This window comes from Mauremys reevesii, linkage group 2 (assembly GCF_016161935.1).
Source record: "Mauremys reevesii isolate NIE-2019 linkage group 2, ASM1616193v1, whole genome shotgun sequence".
NCBI lineage: Eukaryota > Metazoa > Chordata > Testudines > Geoemydidae > Mauremys > Mauremys reevesii.
In genome coordinates this window covers 9236134-9252256 of record NC_052624.1, presented here as the reverse complement: position 1 = coordinate 9252256, position 16123 = coordinate 9236134, and the positions used below count along the sequence as shown (strand labels likewise).

The window sequence follows — 16123 nt, the reverse complement described above, 5'->3', positions numbered from 1 at the left end:
GAGGAGGGGCAACAGGGATGAATCTTCCCCCCCACATCCACATTTCCCCAAGGGGGGCAGCAGAGAAGCATCATAAGATCATAACCCCCCACCCCCCAATTAACCCCAAGGGCGGGGGTGGAAAGAAGGGGCTGTGTTTGTACGTGAGGAGAACGAGCCCAGGCCAGGGGAGGACGTGGGGCACGAGGAGGGGCTGCGGGTGTGCAGCGGGGCACGGACACTTGTGTAACCTGCCCCAGGCACCCCCTGTACTGCGCGCGCCCCCTGACCGGAGCAGGAGCGACGGTTGGGCCAAGGCGCGCGCGCGAGGGGGGCGGGGCCCAGGGGGCAAAGCGCGAGCTTTCCTCCGGCCCTGGGCGCGTGCGCCGGCAAGGCGCGGTGGCGAGCGCCGCGCCCGTGACGAGGGGAGGTGGCGGGGACGCGCGGGAGAGGGGAGGGGAGTCAGCCCGTTATTGACGTTTGGGGCCGGTGGCTCCGGCTGTAGCTCCTCACACGGGGGGAGGAACCGGGGAAGGGAAACAAAGCGAAGGAGCTGCCAGGTAAGGACGCAGCTGCTGCTAATCTCCCGCAGTGGGGAGGGGAGACCGACTCGTTCCCACGGGGTCACCCCCTAATTGCTGGTGGGGCTGGGGAGGCCTGTTAGTTCCCACGGGGTCACCCTTCTAGTCACCACTGAGGGGGGGTCCTCACCCCCCCCCGCTTGTAAGCGGGAGGCAGCAGGAAAGTGCCTCCCCCCCTTACTAGAGGGGGCGGTGTCTTCTCCGGCTCCACACATGTTCCTACCGGGGGGTGGGCAGCTAGGCAGGGGCTCGCTCCCCCCAGATTCCCCTAAGGGGTGTGAGCAGGGGTCCTGGCTCCAGCCGGGCTCCCCCAAAGCGGAGGCAGCAGGAAAGGGTCTGCTTCTGATCTCCCCCCGAGGGAGCAGCAGAGACAGAGCTTAATCCCCCCCACACACGCACCCAGACTTCCCCAAGGGGGGGCAGTAGGCCACGAGCAACCCCCCTCTCCCCACCCCTCCCCAGTTCCCGGGGAAAGCAGCCGGAGCCCTCACTCGTCCTCCACAATGTCTGCACCAGAGTGGGAGCAGCAGCCCCAAACCTGCCCCCTGCTCCCAGTGATCTGGGGGCAGGAGCCCAGGGTCTTCGCTCCCCCCAGTTCCCATTGACCGAGCGGTGTCTGCCCCCCGGTGGGCCGGGGCTCAGCAATGGCCTCCGCCCTCCCCCTACTCGCCAGGGAAAGGTGCTCGTTCTGGTTCACAATAAACCTCGGGAGCCCCTCTGGGTACAGCACTAGCCACTGCCGGGGGGGGGGGGGAAGCCGCTGGGACACTGGTTGCTTCCGTCCCTCCTTGGGGTGGGAGGGGCCCTGCCCGGCGGGAGAGGGGGGGCGCTGCCTTGGAGCCATGTCCGGCCGGGTATTTGTACGGGAGGAGAACGAGCCCCGGGGGCAGAGCGTGTGTGGAAGGGGCGCTGCTCAGGAGAAAGCGACCCCGGCCACCTCCCTTCGTGACCCCGGCCGTCCTACTGCCACATCACGGGCAGGGCGGCAAACGCGAGACGGGCGTCTTCTCGCGGGATTACAGCGTGGACTCCGTTCTCGCGGGGGCGCGCGCCTCACCGGCAGGGCGCGCGGGGGCGAGCGCGGTGCCTGTGATGATGAGGGGGCGCGGCGGAGTGGGGCCAGCTGGTTCCCACGGGGTCATTCCCTTTTTCCCGGGGGAGGGGCTTTTCGTTCACACAGGGTCACCTCCTAGTTCTCAAGGGGGGGAGGCCTATTAGTTCCCACAGTTCCCCCCTAATTCCTAGTGGGGGTCACCCCTCCAGTCACCACACAGAGGGAGGGGGGGTTCTCACCCGCACCTTCCTCTATGGAAGAGGTATTAGGAAAAGGACACCACCCCGCCCCCCATTCCCATAGGAGGGAGTGTCTTCCCCTAGCTCCATATGTGTTCCTACAAGGGGAGGGGCAATAAGGCACTCCCTGCCTCCTAAATTCCCCTGAAGGGTGCGTGGAGAGGAGTCCTGACTCTCCATCCAACTCCCACAATGTAGGAGCAGCTAGAAATGATCTTAACCCCCTTGTGAAGGGGTGGAGTCCCTAGGGATGAGGAATAGGCCAGAGAGACTTTTGTAGGTCCAGCCCCACCCCCTCTGGCCTTGTCAATCATGCATGAAATGGGGGAAATTGCAGTGGGGGCGGGGAGGAGCAAGATCGCCCTTAAGCATCACACTGTAGGAGCGGTTGCTAACTGTGCAGAGGGAAGTCTTAGGCAGGAGACCTTATCTGTGACCCTGAGAAGAGTACAGTGCACTCCCAGGGTAAAACAGATAGGCTGAGCTTGCCACAGAGACCCAGCCAGAGCGATTTATACAAACCCATAACTTAAGGGACTGGGTTGTTGGCAGCACTGTAGACTCACCACCTCCCTTCTTCTGAGACCTCAGGGAGAGAGTATACCCAAAAGTGTGGGGTGTTTGTGACTTCCATTTTGATCCCCCAGCTGGAGAGAGCATTAAGGAGGCTAACAAAGGGAATCCCCAAACCCCCTTGTGAATAATGGGGAAGTGGGGCTGGTGTGACCACGCCTGTAGATAACTGGGTATGGTCAGGTTTTCTGAGTAAGGAACCATCAAGGACTCTGCTGCATCCCCTCCTACCACCACCCAAATTGTTCTAAATGAGGAGAGAGGAAGCAGGGGAAGATATTAACTCCCAACATATTTAAATCCCACAAAAGGGGCAGCAAGGAAGAAGCATAACCTCCCCAGAAACCCAGATCGCTTGCTCCGCCCCGCACAATTCTTAAGGGAGGAGGAGGGGTCGGCAAGCAGAGCCCTCGCTCTTCCTCTACAGTGTCTTTACCAAAGTGTCAAGTATCAGAGGGGTAGCCGTGTTAGTCTGGATCTGTAAAAGCAGCAAAGAGTCTTGTGGCACCTTATAGACTAACAGACGTTTGGGAGCATGAGCTTTCGTGGGTGAATACATCCGACGAAGTGGCTATTCACCCACGAAAGCTCATGCTCCCAAACGTCTGTTAGTCTATAAGGTGCCACAAGACTCTTTGCTGCTTTTACCAAAGTGGGAGCAGGATCCCCAAACTTGCCTCCTACTGCCACTGATGTGGGGGCAGGAGTCTAGGTTCTTTGTTTTCCCCCAGTTCCCAGTGATCTAAATGGTGTCTGCTCCCCACTTCTAATTCACTGGGGTGGGTTAGAGGGCCCTCCTGCCCCCATCTGCCAGGGAGAGGTGCTCTTTACTGTTCAGAATAGTAATCCTTTCTGATGCTGTGTCTCCTCTGGGTACAACACTAGTCATTGCTGTGGGGCAGAGGAGGGTGTTGCTGTGCTTGGGTTGGCAGTGAGACAGTGTGATTGTTTTTGTCCCTTCTTGGTGTGGGAGAGGTCCAGCCTGCTGGGGGAAGGGTGGTGCTTGTGTAGGGGGGAGGCGCTGACCTTGAATGATAGGTGGGACAGCACAGAAGAGGGGGTGTTTGTACATGAGGAGAATGAACCCATGCCAGGGGGAGCATGCAGGGGCACTAGAGGGGGCAGTGTGTGTGAATGGGGGAGTGTTGATTTGAAACCTGTACTAGCAGTTTCCATTTATTACCCCTGCCCTTTTACTGCCACATCATGGTGAGGGTGGAAAACATGAGGTGTGTGTTCTCACAGGATTACAGTTGGAATCTGCTCTCTCCTCTCCTGGTGTGCTCCAGGAGGATGGAGAGGAGGGCCCAGGCACCTCCCTCCTGGGTAGAGGTGCAGGGTGTGGTGGTGAGCACAGTGCCTGTGATGAGAGGAGAGGGGGAGTGGAATAGTGGGGACACACAGGAGTGGGAGGTGGAAGGAGGAGAGGGGGGTATGTCAGCCAGCTAATGATGTTTGGGGCTAGTGGCTGGAGCACTAGCTCTTCGTAGGGGGGAATGGGAATAAAGTGCAGGAGCTGCCAGGGAAGGATGCAGCGACTGCTAATTCTGCCCAGTTGGGGGAAGGAGGGAGGGACACCTACTAGTTTCTATGGGGTCACCCCAAATTCCCAGTGAGGCAATGACACCATTTCAGCCAAAACTGAGGCAGTTGGTGGGGTCCTCACCACCACCTTCCTGCAGGGGCATGCAGAAAAATTTAACTTTGACCCCTTTCTGTGGACCTGTCTCCAGCAGGAGCTCACTCTTCCCTCCCCTGCTGCCCCCCACCACTCCGTAGATAGGAGCTTGCTTTTCCCTCCGCTGTGTCCCCTCTCTCCAGGAGGTGCTTGCTCTCCTCCCAGCAGCCCACGCTGCCACCGCAGCTGCGGGGCTAGAGAAGTTCTGTGCCGCTGATGATTATTGGGGTGGGGGCCTGCCCCTTCTTCCCTCCCTCCCTTGTGCACATCCCTGCATTCCTGTAAGGGGGAGGCAGCAGGAAAGGACTTCTCCAACTCTTCAATGACACATTCCCAAGTAGGGCAGTGTATTCCCCAAGTTCCTATAAGGGGGGGCAGCAAGGCAGGGGGCTCACGCCTCTCAAATTCCCCTAAAAGGTGTGTGTGGAAGGGAGCTAACTCCCCATCCTAGCTCCTACAGAGTGGGGGGCAGCAGGGAAGGATCTTAACCTCCTCACACATTCACCCCCAAATTGCCCAAGGGGGGGGGGCAGCAGGGAATGATCTTAACTCCTCCCCAAATTTCCCCAAAAGGGGGCAGCAGGATCTCTCCCTCCAGAGTTGATCTCTCCCTCCTAATTCACCAAAAAAGTGGGGGAATAAGGAAAGATCTTAACCCCACACACACCCAGTAGGGGAAGCAGCAGGGAAAGACTCAGCATCCCCATGTACCCAGATTCCTCGCTTCCCCACCCCAAATTCCTGAGGAAGGGGAAGTAAGCAGAATTCTCACCCATCTTTTGCAATATTTGTACCAAAGTGGAGCAGGTTTCCCAAACCTGCCCTCAACTCTGAATGATTGGGGACAGGAGTTGACATTCTTTGCTCCTCCGAATTTTGAGTGATCAGAAAGAAGTCTGATCTTCCATTCCAGTTCCCTGGGGTGGGTAAGGGCAAGGGCCCACTTCGCTCCCTACTTGTCAGCGAGAGATTCTCATCATTACTACTAATAATAAATCTTTATTTCATTTTGTCTCATCTCGTTAAAGCATGAGTCATTATTGGCTGCTTTTGGAGGATGGGAGATGTGGGGTGCTGTTGTTTCCAGGACTGGAAATGATACAGTGTCATTGTTTCCATCCCTTCTTGGAATGGGACAGAGCACTGGCTCAGTTTGGGGACTGTAATACAAGGACTTGACTAGAATAGGATAGAGTCCCTCACTGGGGCGGGATCTCAAGATGTGCTGCATGTCTCCTGGTTTATTCTGTTCTCTTCTGTGTCAAGGTGGCGAGGAGGAGAGGGGCTGGAGCTCCCTGCTGCCATGGGGGCACAGGACCGGCCTCAGTGCTTCTTTGATATAGAAATAAATCGGGAACCAGGTAAGATTTGGGGCTGTGCATGACAACTATTTATTTATTTGTGTTTGCTCAGTTTTCTGCTTTAGATAGTGGATAGGCTCTTACCACTGATTTAGGCAATCAGCATGTTTCTTTTGGGTTTGATCAACTGTACATAAGATACTTAATATTTCTAGTAGTTTAATATTCTTTGCAATTTGATGTTGTGTTTAGAATGTCTTCCATAGTACTGTGGAATTTTTCTTTAACCAGGTTTTTCCCTACAGGGATTTGGTAGGGTTAATAAATGCTCAGTACTTTGAAGGTGAAAAGGGCTGTATGGTATAAGTTCTAACCAGTTGAAATTAATACAACAAAACACATATGATGCTATATTTGTATCTTCAAGATTGTTTGTACAAACAAAACAAACTATAGAAAATGGATAGAACTGATGAGGGGATTCTGCAGGATGATGGAGCTTTATTTGTTACAGTTCTTAAAGGCACTTAACACTTATAAGTAAGTGCCATTAGTGGATGGTCTAAAACAGGGGTAGGTAACCTATGGCACAGGTGCCGAAGATGGCACGTGAGCTGATTTTCAGTGGCACTCACACTGCCCAGGTCCTGGCCACTGGTCCGGGGGCTCTGCATTTTAATTTAATTTTAAATGAAGCTTCTTAAACATTTAAAAAACCTTAATTACTTTACATACAACAATAATTTAGTTATATATTATAGACTTATAGAAAGAGACCTTCTAAAATGTTAAAATGTATTACTGGCAAGCAAAACCTTAAATTAGAGTGAATAAATGGAGACTCGGCACAGCACTTCTGAAAGGTTGCCAACCCCTGGTCTAAAACATCTCTTCCATACCTAGCTCATAGTTCCCTATGGGAAGCAGTATAGTCTGCCAGTATTGGGAGGTCTGAGGGTATGTCTACACTACCCGCCGAATCGGTTTATTGGGGATCAATATATCGCGTCTCATCTAGACGTGGTATATCGATCCCCGAACGCACTCCCGTCGACTCCGGAACTCCACCAGGGCGAGCGGTGGTAGTGGAGTCAACAGAGGGAGCCGCAGCCGTCGATCCCGCACCATGAGGACGGGAGGTAAGTCGAAATAAGATACTTCGACTTTAGCTACGTTCTTCCCTTAGCTGAAGTTGTGTATCTTACATCGATCCCGCCCCCTAGTGTAGACCAGGCCTGAGTTCTAGTCCCTGTTATGCTTTGTGAGTTGCTGCATAGTCTTCACTGTCTGTCTCAATTTCCTGATCTGTAAAGTGGTAGTATTTGTGTCTACTTCACTGTTATGAGGATTAATGTTGTAAAGCTCTTTGAACTTTTAAAGTGCTGTTTAAATGTTGTGTTACTGCTGTTCACTGCCGCAACACACACCCAAAAATAAACATTTTAAAGGGTGATGGCTCCTTTTACTTTCATTTTCTATCTCACCATTTCCCTGAAAGCCTTTAAGTTTAGAAGTATCACTGAAATAAATTTTCTCTGTTTATACTTCCAAATTTCTGCCATTTTCAGGTGTATATTGAAGCCATTTTGCTTGCTTTTACTCTTCTATAAAATCTTCAGGAGCAAAGATTAACTGTTTTCAATAGCTTGTTACAAGAATAAGCTCACTGCAACATAATTCATAGCTGTATTGTTAGAAGTTCACACTACTTTACATTTTCTACACTCTTTTCTGAACAGAAATAAAAAACAGAGCTTCGGCTGTAATACAAAAGTCACAATTCTCCACGACTTTAAATCCACTCTTGTCATAGGATGGGAGCATTCAAAAAATCAAACTCAGAAATAGATTGTGGGGGGAAGGTTACAATTCTGCATCTTTGGTTACCAGTCTAAATGTGTTAGTTAAATGGATTTGCAATAGAAAGAAACACGATGCAATTTCCACCCAAAAACTTTGCTTATTGATTCTCAGTACTCTTCCCTCTTCATTTCTCCTATCCTGGGATTTTATTTTAGACCTCATCCTAGGTGTTTTGTTTTTGATCCCTTCCCCTAATCTCCCCTACCTTGTTCAGTCTTCTGCTCCCAACTCCACCTGTCTCTTGTTTGCTTTCTGGCCCCTTCCTCAGCCATGTGTTTGCATCCACAAGAGGAGGTAGACTGCCAATGTGTCTTCAGTGGCTGAAAGCTAAGGGAGGCCTAAACTGCTGCCCCTCTCTTAGAGATTACCTTATATTGCTGGTGCAAATAAAGGAAGGTTGGATATTAATCCATTCTCTTTCAACACAGATGTTTGACACATTCTTTGTGTGGTATGATGTAACTTGTTCCATCTTTAAAATTGAATGATCCTCACAACACTTTTAAAGCTCTGCTGTATTTATTGCGATTGATTGTTTTCCTGTGCAAATGCCAACCATGCTGATTTACAAATTGTGCTAACATTAAGATCAGGAATGATATATAATGTGATTATGCAGCACCATATATTGGTACATAATAATTCTTTTTGAATTTATCACCTAATTGTACTTCAGAATGTTAACCTTATTTTAAAATGAAAGCTAAACCATAGAACCATAGGGTTAGAAGGGACCGAAAAGGTCATCTAGTCTAACCCCCTGCCAAGATGGTTTTGTCTCTCTAAACCATTCAACCATACACTACACCCTTATAAAAATGAAAAGACTAGTGCTTTCTAGCAGTGAAGATCCAAACATTGCAGTATTGGTTTTGTGAGACTGTTATGGGCTATTATTTGAGATTTGATAAATATTGCATTTATTTGTAATACCTGTCACCCTTAGAAATCCAGTACCTATTTATTCTGTACTCCTTTTGATGACATTCAAAATCTGAATTAAATATAAACTATACAGTGATGTCTGCCTGAATCTGCAGATGGCTTGAAACAATGACCCTCAGAGATGTGCACTGCCCTGCCTTTCTCATATCAGTGAGGTATTAATTCAGAAATCTGATAACTGCTTAAACGTCAAAATTATCCAGTTAGCTGTGGATTATTTTAGAAAAATATCAGGCTAGTGTGCTTATTCATAATTATTGGATATAGCAGAGAGGTTGGAGCAGGGTGTAGTGACACAACTAATTATTGTCAAAGGTTGCTGTGGTGGAGAGCAAGAAATCACCCCCTACCCACAAACATACATAGACATTTTAAAGTGATCTCTGCCTTTGCTGAAAACAGGGAGGGTAAGATGAGAATCATTCTTTGCGTAGTACCAGAAGTCTTGGTTGTCTTCTGGGTACTAAAACCTATAATAACTTCCCATACTTTCCTGGGTGCCCAAAGCCCCAACCTATCCACACATCCAAAACCTTCAGCTTTCCCCTGACATATACTACAAGGCAGTTACTTATTGTCATGATATCTGCAGCAATTTAAGATATGGGAACAGTATAAAATAAAAATTGAGTTTAATATAAAAATAAAGGATAGTGTATTGATTGGTCTGGAAGGCAGTGTGGTGGAGACAGAATTTGAGTGGAGGGCTCTGCCACACAATTAGATCTCAGAGTGGTAGCCGTGTTTAGTCTGTATCAGCAAAAAGAATGAGTACTTGTGGCACCTTAGACTAACAAATGTATTTGGGCATAAGGTTTCATGTGCTAAATCCCACTTCATCAGATGCATGCAGTGGAAAATATAGTAGGAACATAAAAAAATGGGTGCTGTCATACCAACTCTAACCAGACTAATCAATTAAGGTGGGGTATTATCAGCAGGGGGAAAAAACTTGTGTAGTGATAATCAGGATGGCCCATTTCAAACAGTTGACAGGAAGGCATGAGTAACAGTAGGGGGGAAATTAGCATGGGGAAATAGTTTTTATTTTATGTAATGACCCATCCAATCCCTGTCCTTATTTAAGACTAATTTAATGGTGTCCAGTTTGCAGATTAATTCCAAGTTCTGCAGTTTCTCGTTGGAGTTTGTTTTTGAAAAAAAATTGTTGAAGAATTGCGACTTTTAGGTCTGTAATTGAGTGACCAGGGAGGTTGAAATGTTCTCTGACTGGTTTTTGAATGTTATAATTCTTGACGTCTGATTTGTGTCCATTTATTCTTTTACATAGAGACTGTCCGGTTTGGCCAATGTACATGGCAGAGGGGCATTGCTGGCACATGGTGGCATATATTACATTGGTATATGTGCAGGTGAACGAGCCTCTGATGGTGTGGCTGATATGACTAGGTCCTATGATGGTGTCCCTTGAATAGATATGTGGATAGAGTTGGCAACGGGCTTTGTTGCAAGGATAGGTTCCTGAGTTAGTGTTTTTGTTGTGTGGTTGCTGGTGAGTATTTGCTTCAGGTTGGGGGGCTATCTGTAAGCAAGGACTGGCCTGTCTCCCAAGATCTGTGAGAGTGAGGGATCGTCCTTCAGGATAGGTTATAGATCCATGATGATGTGCTGGAGAGGTTTTAGTTGGGGTATGAAGGTGATGGCTAGTGGTATTCTGTTACTTTCTTTTTTGGGCCTGTCCTGTAGTAGGTAACTTATGGGTATTCTTCAGGCTCTTTCAGTCTGTTTGTTCACTTCAGCAGGTGGGTATTGTAGTTTTAAGAACGCTTGATAGAGATCTTGTAGGTGTTTGTCTCTGTCTGAGGGATTGGAGCAAATGCGGTTTTATCTTAGAGCTTGGCTGCGGACAATGGATCATGTGATGTGATCTGGATGAAAGCTGGAGGCATGTAGGTCAGTATAGCGGTCAGTAGGTTTCCGGTATAGGGTGATGTTTATGTGACCATTGCTTGTTAGCACTGTAGTGTCCCGGAAGTGGATCTCTTGTGTGGACTGATCCAGGCTGAAGTTGATGGTGGGATCAAAATTGTTGGTGAAATTCCTCAACGGCTTCTTTTGCATGGGTCCAGATGATGAAGATATCATCAATGTAGCGCAAATGTAGCTTATGCCCAAATAAATTTGTTAGTCTCTAAGGTGCCACAAGTACTCCTCATTCGTTTTACAATTAGATCTATTATAATACACAGTACATTGGGGGGAGGGTCTTGATCTCATAGATAGATAGATAGTATGGCTCTTTACAAATAGGTATGTCCTATTTTTCTCTGGTATGTATTTCTTTTTATTTATGGTTGGTGCGGTTTGTTTTTTTCCAGCACTAATTGCAAAATAAATTGGAAATATAAGCAAGTGTGAGAACTTTGCATATGACACTAGTGCAGAGAGCTATTAATAATGTAGTGTATTTGTTCTTGGTATGCTTTTTACCTTTTTTGCAAATGTCATGGAAAAACACTTCTTAAATAATGCAAAATATGTATTTATAGGGACAGACTAGTTGCAGTACCTGTTTTCCCAAATAGTCTGGTATACCAGCACATGCATAGTTGAATAACTCCATTTAACATTGTGGTGTTCTGGATTGTGTTTTAAACATGTCAAAGGTTTGTAAAGCTCTGGATAGGAGTGTGTGTGTGTGTGTTGTTTTTTGTTTTATTCACTCACAGGTTTCAGTAACTTATATGGCAGGGCAGAGCAATGTTTCCTCTGATTTATTTTTACTCTTGAGTGGTGAATTTAAAGCTGAATAAGCCCAGACTTAATACTTATGACCACCATCCCTTCATCCTCCAGAAAACATACTGTATTTGCTAGTCTTATTTGCCCTCTCCCTTAAATTCTACTGAACTTTCCTTATTAATGCTCTCTCTCCTCTCAATCGCTCTCCCAGGTTTTTTCTTTTCATTCATTCCCTCACTCATAGTATAGTATGAAAGGGATGGGATGGGGCGGTCTCCTTTGTGAGCCGACTTGATAAATCTTTGGGGCAAGCACAATATCTTTCACTGTTTTATATAGAGCTATGCTTAGTGTTAGTGTTTAGTGAAAGACCATAGAGATTTGAAATGAAGCCTAAAGCAAATTGTATTTAGGAACACAGCAAACTGAAGGCTGTAACCTGATTTGGGGTATGTTAGTAGTGTTGATGTAATTTATCCACTTAATATAATTGTATTAATTAATTTTAATCAATAATATTAATAATAATTATTGGATATTAATGAGTATGGGTTTGGCTCGCCAATATGTTTGATCAGAAGATAAAGTTTGTCCTGAATTAGGCTTCACAGAGTTTATAAAAGGAACTTTGGGGTTATGACAGGAGCTTACACTGAAACAAATATAGTTATAAAGACCTTTTTATTAAAATTAATGAAATGGTAAGCAAATGGTAAATCAGTTCAGGATTACAAAGTTACAAATATCACAGTTCTTTAACAGTGTATTATCATAAATATATCTCTTATAAGCTGCAGACTTAATTGATACTCACACACTGTGGTGCAGCAGCAGCTTGGGCATTTTTCACACCTTTGGCAGAGGAAGTTACTTTAAGATTGTTTGCGTTCTAATTTAACTTTATATATGCTATATGCTTTAACTAAAATGAAATATAAGGGAGATTGAATCCCTTTTCACTTACAGTTTTGAAAAGAAATAATACTACGGCCTGTTAATAGCCTTCGTAGATGGGTAGCATTGATACGTAGATGAGGGTGGAGGCGATGAAGAGTAGACAGGAGCAGATAGATGGGTGTATCGCCTGTTTAATGGTGAATTGTCTCACCTTTTTATAGAGCATTAGTTGGAAATCCTTCCTCCTATGCCCAAATTTCATCTTTCCCCCACGGAAATGTTAGGGTACATTTGCCTCATAGGTTAACATGTATGTGTGTATGAATGATAGGTATGTACGCATTTGTAGTGTACTTGTTAGATTTGTGGGCAAAAATCCCCTTTTTCCACCCTTTACTGTTATTGGTTCAGTTAAAGGTCTCCAGACATCTGCGCAGGTATTTTGTCTTATTATCACTTTTCTGAATGAGGGTCCCAAAATGTGCTGAAGTTGCCTTAGTGTCATACAGAATGTATGTTTCTTGCATTTCAGCCAAACTTATTCTTAATATAAATCTGTAAGCTTATTACATCAAATACTTAAATTCATAAGAGAGACATTTATACAGACCAACAGATTAATCCTCAGGGCTACAAGGCACCAAATTAATCAGAGGTTTAAGCAGAAACTAGGGCTTGGAGAAGATTGATTACTGTAGTCTCCCACCTAATTTATTCAGTTATTCAGAAAAAGAGTAATTTTTTATAGTCCTAATCACCTTCAGGTAGTATTCAAATAAATTTATATTTGTGGCAGCATAGAAGACAGACACATTTATTGGGACGGGGTTAGTGCTGTGGAAGGAAGAAGTTTTTGTGGGGCTTTAGGTTGCTTCAGAGAATGCAGGGCAAGAAAGGTGGAAAAGAATAATTATTCAAGTGTTGCTTTGATAAGACTCTTTTCCCTTAAATGCCTGACCAGAGGGGGAGACAAGTTTTTTTAACTAATAATTTAAATAACAAAGCTATTCATTTCTCTTAATAGAATTTCTTATTGTGTAAAAAGAAAAGTAGCCTCCCTTTCACTTGTATTGCAATTTAAAATTTTTGTTTTGGTTAAACTTTTATTCCCATGAATTTCAAACTCTGAGAGAGATGTGATCATGCATCTGTTTTTATTAAATAATTTAAACTTGGGTTCAAATTGTGTGTGGTCCTCAGGCTTCTGGCAGGCTGCCATTATTACACACTCAATGCTGCAGAGGTTGTATGTCACTGTCTGGACATTAGGAACCTATACTTCATTATGAGCCTCCTATTAATGGTAGTATGAGTGTGCTGTAATTTTCCCAGTACTCTGTTTGGTCCAAGAAGGTTTTGAAAGGTGGGTAACAGGGAGATTTGCAGCTCAGATTGGATGAGGGAGTTCACCAGGAGAAAAAAGCAACTACATCGTCAACATTCTTTCTTACGTATTTGTATTACTATAGCACCTACGAGCCCTAGTGATGGACACCGACCCCCACTGTGCTGTAGGTATCCTGTGAAAATGAAAGCTCTGAAGGACCACTTAACTAAACTGGCTGAAATATTCATTGCAGATTTATTTGTAAACAGTTCATATTTAGCTAACTTATTTTTACTTGTTCAGATAGGTTTTATATGTTGTTCACAAACTGTTCATAGTAAATAATCCTTCAATATCCAGAATTTGCTCTTCAAGCTCTGTGGTTAGTCACCAAAGTCATGTGGTATGTTTTTTCTTCTCTAATTGGATGATCTAATCTTTATAACAGGAAGGGAAGTTAAATACATTTTTGGGGTGTCAATTCAGTGAGAAAGGAGGAGAGAGCACTTGAGAAAGTTGATACGCCTAGGAAAATTGAGGGCACTAAATTTTTTCTTACCTACTTTGCGAAAGAGAGCGCCTTGTGTATGGCTGTGGACTCTAGGTTTAAAATGGGTTCCTTCCTGTCTCAGGGAGAGAGAAAGATAAAACCTACGTTTATTGGCTATCAAACAGATTTCACGTACAATTTTCGCTTGTTAAATTCATACCAATAATTGTATGTGCATTTATGTGTATTGTCCTAGCTGTGAAGGTTGCTGTAAGATCCTTGTCTGACTCACTTACTTGCCTGCATTGGTGAGGACTCTTTTTTTCCAATTGACAAGTGATAAAACCTGTGCAACTTGTATGATATGTTAGCAGACAGATAAGTGTGAGGACCCCCATCCGCCCCCTGATGGATACCTAGATGTATGCCAAACCGCATGATGCACAATCAAAGTAAGGTATATATTCATCCTGCTTTATCTAAATAGGAGCATAGCTTATGTGAAGGAGAGCCTTTTTCATTGTCAACTGTACATTGTGTTAGGTCAAGCTTATCTTTTGACATAGAAAAGATGTATTATGAGCACACTCACCTGTGTGTCTGTATGACTCCCAGGGCTCCCTTCACAAAAGGAGTTAGGTGTCTAAATCCCACACTCAGGCTCCTTTGGGATTCACAAAACCCCTCCTCAACTGCTGCCAAACCGTGTAGGTAACCTAAAATTGCTCAGCGTATACATTTTTGCAGTAGACATTCCCTAGGCGCCTATGTTTCTGCCTCTGGATATGTACACTGCAGCTTCATTCTAGGCATCCAGACACCTAAGCCCCAGCATGATGCAAGAACTAGGGGAAGATAGGTTGTGGAATGCCTAACTCACTCAGAGTATGCTTACCAGATCACGCCCTCATAGCTGAATTTCTACAAAGCATACAGAGGGAGTGGGGAGAACTTTTAGTCCAGTGGTTAGGGTACACCACTTGGGATGTGGGAGACTCCTGGTTCAAGTTCCCCTCTGTCTGAGGTGGAGAAGGGATTTGAACTGGGATCTGTCACCTGTCAGGTGAGTGGTCTAGCCACTGGATATGGGATATTTTGTTGTGGGTGATCCCTCAGTCTCTCTTGTTGAAGCTGTTCTGCTGTGGATAAATTAAAAAGCCAGTGGATCAGGAGGACTTGATCCTGGGTGTCCCACTTCCCAGGTGAGTCTCAAGTCACCAGACTACAGAGTCATTCTCATGTTTGTGCTTGCTCACGCTCTCTTTGGCCCAGTGATTTTTTAAATTATTTATCCACTGTGGTGAAGGTGTGTCTCAGCTGAAGGGGGCTTAAACCAGGGATGTCCCACATCCCAAGTGAGTACCCTAACCACTGGGATAAGAGTTATGAAGATGCTCCTCCTTCTTAGAACTGCACAGGCACCTAACTCCAAGACAGATTTTGCAGCTGAGAATCCCCAGCAGAGGGAGGCATTTCCCTGCAGCCTGGATTTAGGAGCCAAACTCCTTGAGAAGGGTGGGGCTTAAGACACACACCTTGCCTTTGCTTATTCATTAACACATATTCCAGTGGTACTATGAGGATGAGTAGTCTCTTCTGTTATAAATTCTCAATTTTGAGTTCTAATATTCATAGAATTCCCACACCACATCAGACTGATGGTCCATCTAGTCCAGTATCTTGTTTCTAACAGTGGTCAGTACCAGATAATTCAAGATGGAAAAAATGCTGTTGTGGACAATTATGGAATAATTTACCTCCATAGGAAGTATTTTTCTTAACATTTATCTCTTCTATAAATATTTTATTATACTATCAAATGTAACTATTGGACCTTGATTTTTTTGTTCAAATCCATTTAAACTCTTGACCTCAGTGGTGTCCTGTGATGATGAGTTCCACAGTTTAATATGTTAAACAAATTATATTACACATCTCCTTAGTCTTTGTCATGATGGGGAAAGGGAGACAGTTCTCATGAAGGATGTGGAATTAAAAATAACTGCATAATGATGGTTAAGATTAAGCTAACCAGTAAATGTTACATATAAGACTTTTACAGTGTTCTTAACTAAGCAAAATGGCTTATTAACTAATGTTAATAAAAATTGCTAGATACATTCTAGCTAGGGTTAATACTAAAAAGGCGCTTAATCAGGTTTAGGAGCAGCTTCTGGTCCTGTGGAGGGAACTTCAAGCAAATGTGGGGGAAATTCTGCTGAAGTATGAGCTCATCCTTTTCCCACCCCCCTCCTCTCTTCCTTGACTGCTGGTGGGAGAAGGGAGGGAGGTGAGGCCTGCCAGTCTGTCCTGGATGAACCTTTGTGCCCACACTAAGGTAGAGAATCTCCTGACTTTCCAAACCAGTAAATTATTGGGAAGACATTCTGACAATTACATATATTTTTAGAGAATCAGAATTAAAACTTGCTGAATTTCTTAGAAAGGAAGTTATCTGAAAATATTCCTAGATGCCACAACATAGAATAATTT

At 45.3% G+C, this 16123-nt stretch overlaps 1 protein-coding gene across 8 annotated transcripts in view; it reads left to right on the top strand.

Annotated features, from left to right (window-relative positions):
• Positions 1–436: 436 nt before the first annotated feature.
• NKTR (natural killer cell triggering receptor) overlaps positions 437–16123 on the top strand; it is a 69312-nt gene continuing 53625 nt past the window's right edge. For all 8 annotated transcript variants that reach the window (XM_039523413.1, XM_039523409.1, XM_039523412.1 and 5 more), the window contains exons 1-2: positions 437–539; positions 5371–5465. In XM_039523413.1, coding sequence (XP_039379347.1) covers positions 5408–5465 — 58 coding nt within the window. In that variant the 5' untranslated portion in view covers positions 437–539; positions 5371–5407. The remainder of the gene's footprint in view (positions 540–5370; positions 5466–16123) is intronic.